The 16633-nt window shown below is 45.9% G+C and overlaps 1 protein-coding gene across 5 annotated transcripts in view; it reads left to right on the top strand.

Moving 5' to 3' along the window:
• Positions 1 to 16295, top strand: part of MCC (MCC regulator of WNT signaling pathway) — a 209939-nt gene extending 193644 nt beyond the window's left edge. For all 5 annotated transcript variants that reach the window (XM_032205497.1, XM_032205498.1, XM_032205499.1 and 2 more), the window contains 4 exons: positions 13 to 219; positions 1144 to 1241; positions 11473 to 11595; positions 12699 to 16295. In XM_032205497.1, the coding sequence (XP_032061388.1) occupies positions 13 to 219; positions 1144 to 1241; positions 11473 to 11595; positions 12699 to 12879 (609 nt within the window). In that variant the 3' untranslated portion in view covers positions 12880 to 16295. The remainder of the gene's footprint in view (positions 1 to 12; positions 220 to 1143; positions 1242 to 11472; positions 11596 to 12698) is intronic.
• The last annotated feature ends 338 nt before the right edge of the window (positions 16296 to 16633 follow it).

Here is a 16633-nt window from a genome sequence, read left to right as displayed (position 1 = left end):
TTTTTTCATCAGGAGGAGATGGCAGAGCTCAAGGCACAGCTTTACCTACTGGAAAAAGAGAAGAAAGCATTGGAATTGAAACTGAGCACTCGAGAGGCCCAGGAACAGGCTTACCTTGTTCACATCGAGCACTTGAAGTCTGAAGTGGAAGAGCAAAAAGAGCAGAGAATGAGGTCTCTCAGCTCAACAAGCAGTGGAAGCAAGGACAAACTGGGCAAGGTCAGGAGTCAAAATCAGTTTCTAAAATCAGCATAAACAAAATTTATTGTGTCCCCCACCTCTCTATAGCAGTCTTTAAGCATGTTAATCATTCTGCTCTTCTGTCTGTATGTTCATGTCTTTTCTCTGTTCTCTGGTAGTTAGATGGTTTTTTCCATCCTGTGACTTGTGAGAATTACTGCTAAGCCTGGGCTAAAATAAGGTTGTCATTCTGGGGAGGAGTACAACAAAGCCACTCTTGTCAAACTACAGTGGCTAAGCGTGTTATGTCTTGCCTGTTGCCACTCACTGGAAACAGATAGTGGAAGAGAGTCTAAATAAAACATGATTCTTTCCAAGCCCCAAACATGAAAAATTAGAGCACATTTCTGTGAAGCACTTAGAGCATTGTAATGACAGTCTCTTTTGAAAATCAGTAATGATTCAAGAACTAAAACTTTTTTTCCCCTTAGTATAATAAAAAATAGACAGATTTCTGCATTTGCACTAATAATTCACATGAAGAAATAGTGATATCTAGAAAAACTTTACTCTTGTTCTTCTAGTGCTTCTAAGTGTATTTAAAAATAAAATCCAGAGCTAGTGTTTAACAGTGCCCTTACTTAACTGTTTCTGGCAAAACATCATCTACATTTTTTGATTCAAGTGTGAGGTCAAAAGCAATGCGAGGCACCACTTTATGCACACTATAGCAAAATTTTGCAAATTAGTGAACTGTGGTGGTTTAGGAAACCTTATAAGGATTTGTACAGTGTAAATTTGGTAGTCCATTGCTTGCTATACTGATGTGCTGCTGTATTTTTGTGACACTGATGTTTATTTTACCTCCATTTCAAAAGTAGCTGCGTACATAGAGCTTTTTAAGAGTTTCTCCATTAAGATGGTAAGTGAATTCAATGGAGATGATCTTGCCTCACTTCTCAGGAATGCAGCGATGGCACCGCAACGCCGTTAACACTAGCTGAGCTGAGACCGTACAACGAGAGTGAACTGACTGCTGAACTCACAAACGCACTCAGGCGGTAAGCATCTTCCCTTACCAGAGACACGACTTGTTCTGTGGGTCTAGGCTGAGATTTCTAGTTCCAAGCCATACCCTCAAGTGTTTTTTAGGATTGATCTCAGATTTTTCCTGTGAGGTAGAAAGGGATCAAAGTTCTTCTAATCTTCCCCTCTCTTTTGCTCATGTTCTTAACTTGATAAAAGTCCTTCCATGGTGCTCAGTTCCATTCCTCTTAAAGGTCTTTAAAATTCAGGTGAGCTTTATCCTTAAGAAACCCTTGAAATAACAGGAAGTTTATTCCATATTCAGGCAAGAACATGGACACAAAACAGTGACATGACTTGCTTGAAGGCATGCAGAAAACCTTTAATAATGATGGAATTTGAATTCTGATCTTTGGCTAAGAAGGTTGTTTGCAGGTTAGAACTTGGGAAGGAGTTACAGGAGTGGGAATTAACAGTGATTTTGATGACTCAGATGCTGCATTTGCCTCCTGAGTATGTAAGGGGAGACACAATTTGATTACAAAGAACATTGTTGGAAGAAACATTAGTTTTCTAATGAGAGAGAAAAATTGATGTCTTGATGAACTGCTTTTATCAATAGCCAGGTTTTAGCCAAAGCTTTCAGCACAGTTACACATTAACTAGGTGTTTGTTTGTGCAGCAGTTCTCACTGCACCAACTCTGGTAGGCTTCATGACCAATATATTCACTGTTTCGATTGTTGTTTCTAGTACTTCTTCCACCTTATGTAAGACATGGCTATGTAATGTCTAATCAGGTTATTGTATTTTGAACCTGTCCAAAGTGCTATCAAGAATTTTGTCTGGGAAGAGTGTATTTTGCTTTTCTGTTTGCTCCCTCTCTGGTGGTAGAATGTCCTCTCAGGCAGCCCTGGTGTTTCAGTCCTGAAGTGCTTTTTTTGTAGGTGCAACTTGCAGTGTGCCTTAGGGACACTTAAGCCTGAAAGGCACTACGTAAAAATGTAAGGATCATTACCACTGCAAAATCAATATATCTCATACCATTGGCTTAATAGTCTGGCAGTCACTGCATACTTAGTTTTCTTAATAGTCTGGCAGTCACTAAATACTTAGTTTGCTTGATGCAGGAGACAAAATTTTGTGGTTAAAATAATTAAAACTATCATTTTTGTGGGGGTGGATAAAAACCATCAACAAAGTTACTCGCATAAACATTATTCAGAGCCATGGCCTCCCCCACGCCCCCCACACTCCAGTCCAGTCCAGTGAGCAGCTCCACTGACATTTTCTATCTTCACACAAACTGTAGCTTTTTCCTGGTCTTGTTATTTCTTCCTGGATTTTGAGAAGATGCCAGTGACCTTAGTAGAAACTCGAGTAAAGTCATGAAATGTGGTTTGCTGACAACACAGAGGAAAAAAAATTGCTTTATCTACTATGCCTTAAGTTGATTAGCATGGATCAGGGGCCTAGCAAGTACAGTTTGTCAGGCAGAAATGGGGAAGAAAAGTAATCGGATTAAACTGTACATAAATTTTGGAGTGAAGGCTCTCTGTGTAATGGAAATATGACTGTACTAAATGTGATTGCTACTGCCAGTGGGGCTCAAGCACAGTTTCCGTGAGCTGTATGGACAGGGTATTTTTCTCCCTAATCAGTGTGCCAGCCAAGACAGCCTGAATGCTTAGTCTCCTTATCCTGAAGACTTCTGTCTGGAAAGGGGTAGAAAGTCTGTCTAGCACGTGGGAAAAACACACTGGAACTTGTTTAGCAACAGCTATCCTAAAAAATACCAGCAATTCCTAACTGTGGTACTGGGATAAATGGGAGCCTGAAATGCAATGAAATTTATACCCTCATGGATCCATGGAAGAGTTTTCAAAGTAATTGCAAGGTATTCTTCTGTGCTGCAACAACACAAAACAGCCTGAGGTGAGTGGAGTCTGTAAGGAGAAGTGGATTTAACTCTTCACCAGCTCCTCAGTGCCCTTCCTGCCTGCATGGGAAAACACGTGCTGACTCTGCTTGTGAACCAGGAGGTCCCGGTGGCTCCCCCTTGGACCTTCCCACCACCAAAGAACTCGGACCAGAATTAAAAATTAAAAAAAATACTTTGCACAGCGACCATGTTTTTGGGGGATGGCAGGAGGAAGACGCAAAAGAAGTGAATCCTTGCACACCGAGCCTGCAGTCTAGAGGCAACATTTAAATGCAAATGTTTGGGAGTATTTCGGTGCTGGTTGTAATTAGTGGACGCAACCGGCCATTGAGCCTATCTGCCGTTCCCGCAGGCAGCAGACACTGGTGCAGGGGACAGCCAGCAGCTGCAAGGTGGCCAGACTCAGACTTGGCGATTCAAAAATCCATTTGCTTTTGATTCCCTCTCTCTGAGAGGGAATGTGATATCAATCAGCAGCCCTGCTTGCTGCCCCTCTCCCCATCCCATCCTCACAGAGACAAAAGCTCTGGCAGCTCCCCCCCACCACTGCTTTCCCATTCCGTCCTTCTGTTGCTGCAGAGCTGTCAGGTTCTTCTGAGTTAATTGAAATAGAGTGAAACCCAAATAAAACAGCAGGATGCAGTTATGGTTTGGATTTTAGTGTAGTTGGGAAGCATTTGTACAGTCATAGTCTGCAAACAGCTTTGCAGCAGAACAGTTTTGTCTGCAGAAGTAGCCTATCTTCTCTCTGCAGACGTGGACTTTCTCTTAAATCTGGAATGCAGCAATGTGTCTTGAAGCTCCCTGAGTTTCCACTGGTCCTGCCCATCAGCAGAAATTCAAGGCAGGAGCAATTCTTCATGTATTGTTTCATAGCATGTTTGTTGTAGTAGGACTCGGGGTTTCCCGGAGCAGTGTTTAGCATTAAAACCCATCCTACGGGCTTCCCACAGAAATGGCTTTTGTTATCCACGACCGCCGTGGTGACGAGCAGAAATCCAAGTTACCTGCAAGTTCCCTATTGTACAAGTTACATCTGGGTGACCAAGGCAGTGGCATCGCAGGCTTGGGCCGCGAGTTTAGAGGCAGGATCTGTTCCAGCCAAGCGTAAATACTTTCTGCCAGTCTTTAGCAATTTTATTTCTCCTCCTCTCCTTCCTTGGTGGAATGACGGAATGTGTCAATGGACGTGAAGCCTCTAAATACCATTCTCTTGAGCTTAACACATCCATAAACAGGCTTGTTGGCAGGAAATACTTTATTTTTGTGGAGAGCTGAATTGTATTCCCAGCAGCCTTATGGCCTGGCATTGACGCACAAGTGATGGTGCCAGAGGCCAGTTTTATGAGAGAGGATCTGGTCTGAGTGCCCCAAAGACAGGTGTGTTACACAGGCTCTGAGGGAGACCCTAAAACTACATGTTCCTCGCTGGTGTGTTCGGCTCTGCTGCAGCAGGGGAAAGGAGCCCTGAGGATTGCTTGTGCGAGCATTTTACTTAGTGGGCACATACTCGGTTGTAAATGCATTAGATACGGCAGGGAGGAGGCAATAAGAACATTTCCAGAAGGGAAATTGCTTTAGCAGGGTGATAACAATGGTGGGGCAACTATTTTTTTTCTTTTCCAAACTATGTTTGTTCATTCTGTGAAAAATGGCCAAGCTGGCAAGGCTGAAACTTCTCCCTCTCCCCAAGCCTTGGTAGGAATGCTGTAGCTGTAGCCTCACATTGCATTGCCAGTTGCTGGTAGCTTTTCTTCCTGCACAGGGTTGTATTTTATGTACGTGTTTAAAGATTTTTAGGATATCTGGGCGGGAAGGGAGGTGACAGTCATGGCAGACAAGACACGCTATTGCCAGCGTGGCTGTTCAGACCCCAGCTGGGTGATCAGTGGGCACAAAGTGATGATCTCTGAGGGCTGTGCAGGGTCACACGAATTACCTCAGTCTCGATGTGTTTCAGTGTCTACCTCGCAAAAGGGTGACTTCCCATCTGGCAGCACAACAAGCAGTACATTCACCATCCCTGATGACTTCTGACCCAGAGAAGCTGTTAAGTGATGCTGTTAATTGGAAAGTCACCATGCAAAGGGAAAGGGGGAGCCATCAGCAGGACTGGCAAACAGGTTTCTCTCTTCCCCTTCCTCCCCCCACAGAACTGTTGCACTGCCTCTCTGGAACTGGAAACCACAGGTATTTCCAGTGGGACACAGAAAATTTGCCTTCCTGCAGTGGCTTCTGTGTGCTCCACCGAGACACAGCGCTGTTCTAGCTCCTCATGTCCTTACAAAGACCCCAGCCCTGTGTTGCACCAACCTTCTTGTTTCGGGAGAGCAACCAATTCAACAGCAAGCCGCGCCAAAGCTCGGCTGTGACTGTGTCCCGGCACGGCGTCTGTCGGAGTTTGCAGGGGCCACCCTTGTTTTCGTGGCAGCAGGATCCAGTGGTAGGTGGAAGCGTCTCTGAAATTCGGGCTCATCTTGGCTATCAGCGAGTCCAGCTCTTGGAAGTGAAAAGAGGAACAGCTAAAACACATCCTATTGTAATAATGCAGATTGAAAACGACTCTTAACAATTGAGGCAGTAAAATCCTCTTTCTTTTCCAAAGTACAGCGTGAGCCTTCAGTGGATAAAAGGGAAGGGATGGGGAGGTCTGTGGAGGAGCTACTGATAAGCTTCTCCAGTGCATTACCTGCTGCTTTTTTTTTAATATATATGTATTTGCCTATTCCTAGGCTCTCACTGCACGCCCACTAAATGGGGAGATGCGGAACTGTGAAACGTTTGAAAGCCAGACACGGCATGGGTTGCAGTCACTGCAAATTTCAGGGATCTGTCTGCTTTATGACTGTGCAGCCTCCTGCTGTGGTTTCCCCTGGCTGCCTGAAGGGCTCAGGGGCCCGGCGTGCCCACGGAAATTCCCCCCGAGAGCCCCACTGGGAGGGCTCCTGCAAGAAGAGAAATGACTCACGGTGATACCAGAGACAGGCTCCTCTGAAGCGCCCCGGGTAGCTATTATTGCTGCGTGCATCACAGATAACTGTCATTTGTCTTTCTCTGTGTTATTGACATGGAATAAGTAGTTCTCCCTACCACTGAGTGGTTATCTCAGCTGCTGTGTGCTCCGATACCATTGTCGGGGAGCTCCAAATAGCTCCAGGCCTGGAAAGCCTCCAGGCTGGGCTGGCAGAGACAGCGGGGGGCTGGAGCGCGGCAGGCACGCTGCTGCCTCCCCCAGGCCCGTCCTCTCTTTCTGCTGCTGCTCTGTTTTTAACCAGGACCGCACCTCGCCTGGTACCCGCTGGCTCCTGAGACCCACTGTAAGCACCTGACAAAAAATAAAAGCAGCAAAAAAATGCCAGCAAAGCGTGTTTTAAAGCACCCACCGTCTGCAGGGTGCTTCTGCACGGGCAGCAGGCAGCACGGGTGATCTCGGGTCTGCCAGGGCCCAGGGGTGAGGCAGGAAGGCACGGCATGTGGAGAGGGCAGTTTGAACACTCCTCTGGTATCTGCACAGTGTTGTTCTGTTGCTTCCTAACAGCACCAACAATGTGTTACATATTAGTTGCTTTCCTTAGCAGGCCAACACAAACCAAGAGGGAAGCATGCGTTCACATTGGCTTGAGGGTCCTGCATGCATGTCTGACATCAGATGTTAGTTTAAACTAACATCTGAGGAAACCTAACTGCTGATGAAAGGAGAGGAATTTATCTGCATTCCTTTCGAAGGTCCAGTCGTGATCTCCTGAGAAAAGAGGAGCCGAATGCCTAGAAACAATTACGGGTCACCCTGTCCAGCTGGAAAAGGCAGAGGGGGAAGTGAGGGAGCGGGCCTGCCCTTCAGAGCGGGCTCCTGGCCAGGGGCCCTGCAGAAGGTGCTCCCCTGCCAGGGGCTGGGGGCTGTGCTCGTCACAGGCAGTGCTTCTGTGGGGAAAGGCTGCTCCTAGGGGTGTCAAGAAGTAGGATCATTGGCCCCGAATGCCCCTGACTCCTCTGCCTTACCTCCTGACACAGGGAGAGCTTGTTATTCCTCTTCTGCGCCGCGTTTGGCAAGAGCTACAGGTGCTCCTGATGCCAGGGCAGAGGGGTGATAGCTGGTGCTTTCACCGGGAGGGGAGTTAGCTGGGTACACTCCAAGCCAAGGGCAGGAAAATCATCTTTCTGCATGCCAGGGGAGAGCAGCTTCCTGTTTGCAACATCGGGGAATTCTGGATGAGATGAGCAAGGGCAGGAAAATCTGCCTGGGAAGGTTTCTGGCATATAAAACCCAAACATGTCTCAAAAAGCCCAGACAGGAGGGAAAATACAGGGTACTCAGGATCTCGCTTACATTTCCCTGGTCCATACATGGTGTCATTGTATGGAGGCCAAACTGACGGAAATGTGCCCTGTGTTGTATAATTTCCTGCGTGGCTCTGGCAGGCTTCCACCTCCTGTGCAGCGGTAGCCTTGAAACCAGAGAAAATGCAAGGCCCTGTCAGCTCGCCTTTCTATTGAAACCAGCCTGAAACAAAAAGCCCTTGAAAACCATTTAACAACTGTCCACTGAATGTTTTGATTGTGAAAATGTAAAACAAAAGTCTTTGTTACCAGCATGCGGCACATTTACTCAGCATACTGGTTGTGGTGCATGTCAGAGTAGGCTCTAGGCCTCCGAAGACATTTATTCTGAGTTTTTCCTTGGAAGCTGTAGCCAGGGATTTCCCTCGCTGACTTCTCGAGTGCCCTGCAGTGAAGTCCCTGTGCTGGGGGTGAAGGGACCCGTGCTGTCAGGTCACCAGCCTGTTGCCCCTGCTGGGAGCCTGAGGCCGTGCTTCCTGCTCCTCCGGGGCAGCAGCCCGGGGCAAGGGGAGCTGGTGAGAGAAAGCAGGGCTGATTCTGCAGGCCAGTTAACTTGTGAGTTGGGGGATCACACAGCAGTAGTGTTCTCCTAAAAATATTTGCCTCTCCTTCTCTCCTCTCTTAAAGTACAGCCAGGATCCGTCCTCTTGTGTTCACAGCCCAGGGGCAGGAAAGCAGCGTGAGGTATGGGGTTGGCGTGCAGGCTGCTTCCCTGCCTTGCTCCCCAGCCTGGCAGGCACACCAAATGCAGCTCCTGCCCTGCTTCACAGGTCTGACACTGCCTCATCCTGGAGAGATGCTGCCTATGACTAAGGCTATTGTTTTAAAATATGCTGTTTTATTAAGCCTGTAGAGGCTGATTCTTCATATCCTACTGATTTACAATAGCAATCAGGACAGTGAAGTGGTGCTAGAAATCCCATGAAGACAGCTAACTGTAATGCGCTGAAGGAATACAAAAGAGCACCTCAGGATTCATTATCGCTAGCTTTTGCTGCCAGACTGGAGCATCAGCTCTAGAAAGACACAATTAAGGACAATTCTCTGTCCAAACAGAACTAATTAGTGTTAGAAATGAAGAGAAGTGAGAAGAGTTGGCATTATGGGGCATGGATTTTTATGAAGGACAGGGCATTTGCAGACCCACTAGAGAGGTCCAGCTCCGAGGTCTCTAATCTGCTACTAAAATAGAAGGCACAGCCCTCTGGGAAAAAACCTCAAGTGTTTATGCGAGTAACAGCCACTGAGCAGGTATATAGGCATCCCCATTTTCCAGGATAAAACAAATTATTTACTGCGCCTTTGCTGTTGCTGCTGTGTCTCTCTAGCGAGGTGATATTTCTGCTGTGAAATGACACTTTAAGTAAAAATATTTGGACAGTCATGTTTTAAATCAGGAGCAGTAGGCATAGCAGTAAATCCCTATGCCTTGTTTGTGCAAGATTTTGGGGCATTTCAGTGCACGCAGCCAAGCTGCCTGTTGCCTTCCCTGAGAGCAAGGTGAGAGCACAGGCGAGCAAGTGCCCTTCCCACTGGCCTCGAGAGCAGGCAGCGGGTCTGTCTGGGTCCTGCCACTGCCTCTCAGGGGGCACGTGTGTCCCAGCAGGGTAAATCTGCCTGTGAGGCGCCCAGGTTTGAAGCTCTGCCCTCTGTCACTGTGTAGCTGGGTGGTTCAGACCCGGCCCCTGAACTAGCCCCATGGGCTGGGGCTGGCAGGCGGGGGTGCAGGAACAGGCAGGCTGCTCTCCTGCCTCCGTAAGGAGCAGCCGAACTTCACCGTGCGAGAAAAGCTCCTCCAGGTCTTTCCATTGTGTTCCTTTTCCACGCAGCGTTGGTTACAGGAGGTTGTTGCAGACCCGAGCTACAAGCAGCACACCGGGGCTCTGCGGGGCCGTTTCCCACGGGACTGCGCAGGGTGTTCTCACAGCTACGCCTCTCACACGTCACGTTGCATCGACTAACAACGATTTTAGTTTCCTTCTCTCCCCATCCAAGTGTGTGCTTCCCGTTGCTGCACACACCAGGTCGCAGTGCAGGGCACCAGAGCCCCCGGCTGCGAGTGCACCCAGTCCTCGTGGTACCGCGTGCCACGCAGACGTGGGCGAGCAGCAGAGACCTCTGCTGGGCCTGATCTCTGGTGTGTCTTACGCCACAAGTGAAGGCTGGATTTGTTCGGTTCCTGTTTTCGTTGCAGAGCACAAATTTCCAGTGCAGACGGCGCCGATACCAGCCGAGATACAACGCAAAGACACGAAATTTATAATGGGGGTGGGGGGCGGTGAGCTTCCAGCCCCGGAGGAAAAAGACGGAGTCGTTTGAAAATTGCGTGTTCCTGCGGGGCAGGGACGTGTCACGACTACTGATGGCTCCTCACCAACAAGGCCTCCCTTTAATTCGGCCGGCGAGGCAGGGATATTTCCCCGGCTCCCCGTGTCAAAGCCGCTCTGTTGCTGTTGCGGGGGCGGCGGACGGCGGCTGGCCCCGAGCGCTGCGAGGCTGCCCCGGCACGGCCGCACCCGGCACTGCGCTGCCCGGCCGCGGGGCTGCTCCGGCACCTGCGGTCGCCGTGTTACTGAGATGAAACCCGGTTTTCTCACTGAGCAGCAGTGCAAAAAACAAAACAAAACAACACAAAACAGGAGGGAAACAGCAAATCGCTGCGAAGCGCTCAGGGCAGCAAAGCGCAGATGGATGTCCCCTTGCGCACAAAGTTCCCAGGTGTAAAGTTTGGCGTCACACAGTCTAGCTTTCCTCCCAGTTTACCCCATCTCTCTTGTCATTGTCGTTCCCCTCCCTTGCCCCTCTCCCCCCACCCTTCTTTTTCCTCTTTTAATCGGAGTTTTTCAGTGGGCTGCCTACACCCTGAGGGCAAGTTTCAGAGAAAGGCTCCTTGGTCTCTGCACCAGCACCCAGGAGAAGAGGTGGGGAGGCCACAGGTCTGTGCCAAAACACGTGTGGGCAGCCAGACCCCAGCTCTGTATCGGGGAGCTCCGCGGGAGGAAGCTCCTGCCTCATCCCACCTGCCCAGGGAAGCTTTTACAGCCAGCTCGAACCCCACGCGTCTGCACTGACCCCTCCCTAGGACTTCTGCGCTGTTCACATTTTCTTTTGCTAGTAGAGATAGGATATTTTATATTTTGCTTCCATCTTGGCACACTTCTTATAATTAGTTTCCAGTTAGTAATGTGTAGGCATTTTAAGTGATGGTAATTAATGATGTTGTATTGGTATTTTAAACGTTGCTACCGTAGTTTGTTTGAATGAGAGTAGCTGGTAGAAGAAGGTGCCTGTGCTCTTTGTTTTGTATTTCTTGTGCTTGCCCTTTTCTGTATATTCTCCCCTCTCTTGTTCTCATCTTTCTCTGTTTCCTGCTGCCATAATGGACTGGACTTGCTGGATCCTGAAGAACCCAGTGATCTCCTGTAATAGGGAGTGTCATTTAGATTTCTCGGGTAAATTGGAGATCGCAACTGAAATCAGTGGGATTGCTCCCCATCTGTAGTATTTTCTAAATGAAAAGAGATTCAGTAAATTACATTTAAGGGTAATTCTTCTAATTTTTATTACAACTCCTATGCGATTACACCATGCTTGATTTCTCTTCATAGCTTCCTTTGTTACCTAATTCAAGACGTAGAAGGTGGCATGCTTCAGGCATACTTAAATAAAACTATCTTTGTGGTTGTTTATTGGTGTGATTTGGTACATAGAGGGACATGATCCAACAGAGAAGCTTGTTTTCTCTTTTGTCTGCCGCACCTCTGAGCCTATATTCTAAAATGGTGAATTGTGTAAAATCAGTCTTTGGAGAAGTTTAACAGAAGAATTGCCTCCTGCATTGCCTAGGTAGTGTTAAAGAAAATATTTTCAGCCTGTGGGAAGGCTGAACAACATAGTAAGAAACTTGATTACCACTCATGCTTTTGTAAGCTGAAGTGTTATTTCTGTTTTGAAAGTAGTTTTCTCTCTCTTTTTCTCCTGATCCAGGGAGAAGAAACTGAAAGCTAGAGTGCAAGAGCTAGTGAGTGCTTTGGAGAGACTCACAAAGAGCAGTGAAATCAGACATCAGCAGTCTGCAGAATTCGTCAATGACCTGAAGAGGGCAAACAGGTAAAGGATCTTCCAGCAGATGGATGGACCATTGATTTTTTTTTTGCCATGTTCTCATAACACACTGTACTCTTCCCCCTGCCATAATGCCCAGTTTCTAGATGCTTGCATTCACACAAGTTGAAAACTAAAGGTTAGACGTGGGGGAGATAAAAGCGTCCCTTGTAGGATGCTGAAAACTACATAGCCAGAAGCAGAGTGGGGAAAATAAATAGGTTAATCTTAACTGAGTTACTAGTAAATTTATTAACATTAAAACAAACAAAAAACTAAATTCTTCCATTTAGTCAGATATATGAATTTGTTATTTTGTTTAAATTTGCTTCTTTTTCTCTGGTTACGGCCTCCTTATTAATAAACTGGGTTCAATAGTCGCACTTACACGGCTTAGTCAGCAGGTCTGGATGAACTGCAAATATGATGGACTGTACCTGCCTTTCCTGCAAGTCCACAGTGTAATTTTCATTAGTAAATTACGTTTAGTAGAGAAGGCCCTTATGGTAAGGAAGAGCACCCACCTCACGCTTCTCTGCTGAATCAAGGTGGAGGCATACACGATACTTAGCAGCTGATAAATTAGCGCAAGATGCCACAGACATCATGTTAGTTTTTAAATGTGCCTGCTTACTCGGTGCTGGGTTTTTGTAAGGGGGTTCTGGCCACACGAGAATCCTTCTGTAAAGCATTACATGTTTAACGTGAAGCACACTGAGTCTCAGTGCTCTGCGCGGTCATCACAAGCACCCATTAGCCAGCATTTTGAACCATGTTTAAGGATGTTTTCAGTAACTGGGAAGAATGTGTGCTTAACCAAAAATGGTACAGAGGTTAGCAGATCAAGATTGATCCAGATCTGGATCAGTGAGGTTTGGATCAAGTGAGTTTTAAGGCTACATCAGTTTTAGGAAGAGAATCAGTATCAAATTCTGTAGTTCCCTGAAGGTGGTAGGGTGTTTATTGTTTTGTTGGTTTTTTTTGTTTTGTTTTGTTGTTCATTTTTTGTTTTTTGTTTTTTTTTTTAGGCTAGGTTAGGTTATGTTTTGTTTTGTTTTCAGTTGCTGTGAGCAAGCTTTTTTGAATGACCTTGTATTTGTTTCTAACAGCAACTTGGTAGCAGCTTATGAAAAAGCAAAGAAAAAGCATCAAAATAAGCTGAAGAAACTGGAATCGCAAATGATGGCCATGGTGGAGAGGCATGAAACGCAAGTAAGGATGCTGAAACAAAGAATAGCTTTACTAGAAGAAGAGAACTCAAGACCGCACACCAATGAAACTTCACTTTAAGTGCGTCTTTTTCAAAGATGCATAGTGCCATTACAAATTTCTTTCTTTTGGAGGCTGGCTTTTAGGTTGCTTGTATGCTAGAATACCTGACTGTCCACACAGTTTAGCACCATCTCTTAGATCTCAGCTGTCCAGCCAGGAGTTATGGGGATAATCTAAACATTAACTAAGGACTGTTTAATAATGTAAAATGGCAGTGCCTGAATTATCGTGCTATGATTATGTACATTGTCATTATGTCTATACTTATACATGTTCTTCTCCATTTTATGTCCTACGGATGACAGTGTCACGTAACAAAATGCTTCATGTTAATAGATTTTAGTTTGGGCAGGTCGGAGATAGTTTGAGTTTTGCTGACTCCCAAGTCCCTCCGCACACAGCTGCGTTTTGCATCCTCCAAACTCGCTGCTGTGGGCAAGGAGCCGGGCAGGCAGCTGCAGAGCACGGAGCCAGCAGGCCGGTTTGCTCTGGGCACCACAGCTGCAGTACTGTTGCTCCCAGTGCAGATCAGGTAGGAAAACTGCTGTTGATTTGGGGAGGGAAAACAAAACACAACTAATCAACTAATTGCATCTCTTCAAAGGATGGTACATTTCCTAGGAGTCGTCTGCGAGAGGTCTAGAGGCTCTAAGTTTTACCATGCCAGGTAGACTGTCTGTGCCAAGGGTGGTTAAGAAATCACAGGCCATCTCCTGGTATTTATCTTGCATGGTGCTTGTGGTTATTTTGTGAAAATTGAGTTATCATGTCAGTGCATTATAGCCACGGTTTTCTTTAAGAGGCTGGGCCATCTCTGTTACTTACAGAGCCTTTAGTACATCCTTCTACAATCACGAAGTAGAACGTCATCTTTTTACACTTGTGACCAAAAAAGGTACTTACTAGGAATGTACCTGTTTAGTACTGAATAAATATGCACGAAACTATAAATGTGTAGGTGTATGGATATACAGCCACAAGCAGAATGTGAATGATGTCTTCATGCAGCTTTGTAAGGTTAACTTTTGTTAGTTTTACTGTTGTTTTGTTTAAGTCACATCATGTTAATGTGTTATCAAAGTGAGTGAATGGAAAAATACTGGCCTATTATGGCAACGAATGTCAAGTGCAGCATGGGGATCAGGTTGGTTTCTCTAGGGAGCAGATGGAGACTGCCCTAGAACCTGTTTCAGACAGAGATTAGTTCTTCTTGACTGAGTGCGTAAAACGATTTCCATGTTTAAGTCTGGTTCTAGTTTAGCCGAACTGGAGTCCGTTAACCCTGTTAGCCTGTTGCTGTTACTCCTCTAGTTCGCATTTTTCAAGCTGTGTTCTCTCCAGTGAACCCGACTTGAGGAGCTGTCTATCGTTTTTGCTTTACCTGCTGAGTTGCATCTCAAGTTTTATTATAGTGTATTTAGAATTATGATAACGTCTCTCATTTAGTCCTACAATTTCTAGTACAAACAAAATATTTTTAGAGGACTTGAACTGGTTTTGTCTAGTAGAGGTTAAGGCCAGGCAGCCAAACAGTTGTGAGAATTTGTGTTAAGAATGCGGCATTGTTGTCAGCGGTTGGTTACAACTGGCCCTGAAGCAGTTTGTGTTCACGACTTCTGGATTTCATTGCTGACGTCTTATTTCACTTACTGACACGTAAGACCAGAAAATTCCGAAAGCATGTGGAAGGAAACTTCTATGCTGTTCTACTGTTGCTGCCGTTCTCTTCTTTCCTTAGGGTACTAACTATTTCATACTTTTCTAGAGTCTGACACATCAGCTACAAAGCCAGCATCATACGTGATTGATTGCAATAGCACATTAAAACAATGCTGATTTCAAAATTAAGTTGGTGGTGATGCCTTGGGGTTGATTTTGGTCAGTCTTTTTTGTCAAGTGAATTGTACTTAATTTATAATGCAAATGGAAATTTTTGAGACCCTACTGTTGAGGGAATAAATACATTGATTTCTTATTGTCACTCTGGTTTTGCTAAACGTCCGTGGTGTTTCTCTTCTTGGTCAACGAGTTTCTCACCAACAGGAATGTGAGTTTTTGCCATGTTTCAGCAGCTGACCACGCTTGTTTCTGAAGAAGCGTTCTGAAGAGCAGTGGACCTGTTCCCGTGGCAGAAGTGCACTTACGCTTCTGTCCTCTTGCATCTAAAGCACCCGTCTAACGTGACGTCGTCTCACACTGTCACTGTGAAATGCCTGTCACTTACGACAGCTAGAAACTGCTCTTACACCGCCTTTCCCCAGGCTCCATTTTTTCTATTCCGTGGTACCTGAAGAAGCTGTTAAGTGCACAGAACACGATAAAACTTAAAGCATTTGAACTGAAACCTCTCTTTATAGAAAGGGTGTGCACTAGGAAAGCATAACTGCCCCTCGGTTAGACGCATGGGAAGTTGCAGTGCCCCTCAGTGTCTTTCTAAGGCCTCATGATTTGCAGGTTCTGCACAACTGAATGCTGGTTCACTGCATTCTCCATGTACGTCCCACACCCACCGTGCTCCAAAAGTGTTCTAGAATAATTTACAAATGATAACCACACGTAAGTCACTTTCCCTTTCTTCCCATAGGACTCCCAGAAAAAAAGGCCAGTGCCATTCAGCCCCAGCAGCAGCTGTTACTTGCCCAAACAAGTTACTCTGAGCAAAGAGCTACTCGCCCCACCCCCCCTTTATTTGTTGGCATGCTGGAAAAGGCCAATAGGGAAGTGGCGGAAGCTCTACTGGTGTGGTGGGAACTGATTCACATCACCAGTGGCTCTAGTTCCAGTGTACTGGTCGAAATGTCACCAGTCCTGGGACTAAATACCAAAACACACATTCCTGTCACTGCCTGGCACCTGTTGGAAACACAAGTACACCAGCCTAGAGCCAGATGTGTGTGGCCTGTACACCACTGGTGCAAATCACAGCAACTTCACTCACTTAACTGTTGCAGAATAATCGTGCACAGCAAGGGAAATAGATTCTCTTGGCAAGACCCACCGAAGTTGTTCACTCAATTAATTCATCTTAGGGTGTCTTTTTTTTTACTTTCTAAATTGCCAGAGTGCATGAAATTTTGTATTTCAGTGTGTTCAGTACTTTTCTTCTGATTGAACATATAAATCTTCACCAGCTTGAATGTACTGTTAGCTGTTGCGAAGCACATGTGAGTAAGTTTGCATTGTCAGTATTGTTCTTCTGTTTCTATTAGGACTTTCTCATTTAATACTGTACCATACATTGTAATTTTAGATCCTTCTCACCCTCTTCAATTAGCTTTAAATGTGTTGCTGCTTTTTAGTCTCCTAGCCGCTGTAAAATAGCTATTTTGTGTTTATTTGATATAGAATTGTAAAAACTGCATTTATTTATACAGAGACATTTATAATACTTATTTTACAAATGTTCTTATATTCTGAATAAATTTCTAATGCTGTTTCTTTTCCTTGGGGGTTGCTTTACCGTACTGTGTCCCTTGCTGCTCAGGGGCTCCGGGAGGAGGTACCGCAGTCACCTTCCCTGAGAGAAGGCGACCGAGGGAGATGTATGGCACGGCCAGCAGTGTTCCCGCAACGGGGACGTGAAAAGTTTGAAAGAGCTCACTGGAGATCTGATCTTAGCGTACTTGCCAGGAGCTGCCTATGTCAAGGAACACTTTACAGAAATAGAAGGGCACAAATGAAACCTTCTAACGACAAATTAAATTATGTGAACCAAAAAAATACGCTACTTCATAAATACTTTAAAAGCAGTGATTGAAATTCGTGTACTTCC

The sequence above is a fragment of the Aythya fuligula genome, chromosome Z (genome assembly GCF_009819795.1).
Source record: "Aythya fuligula isolate bAytFul2 chromosome Z, bAytFul2.pri, whole genome shotgun sequence".
NCBI lineage: Eukaryota > Metazoa > Chordata > Aves > Anseriformes > Anatidae > Aythya > Aythya fuligula.
The sequence above is the reverse complement of the archived record's forward strand: the minus strand, read 5'-3'. Positions and strand labels throughout refer to the sequence as shown.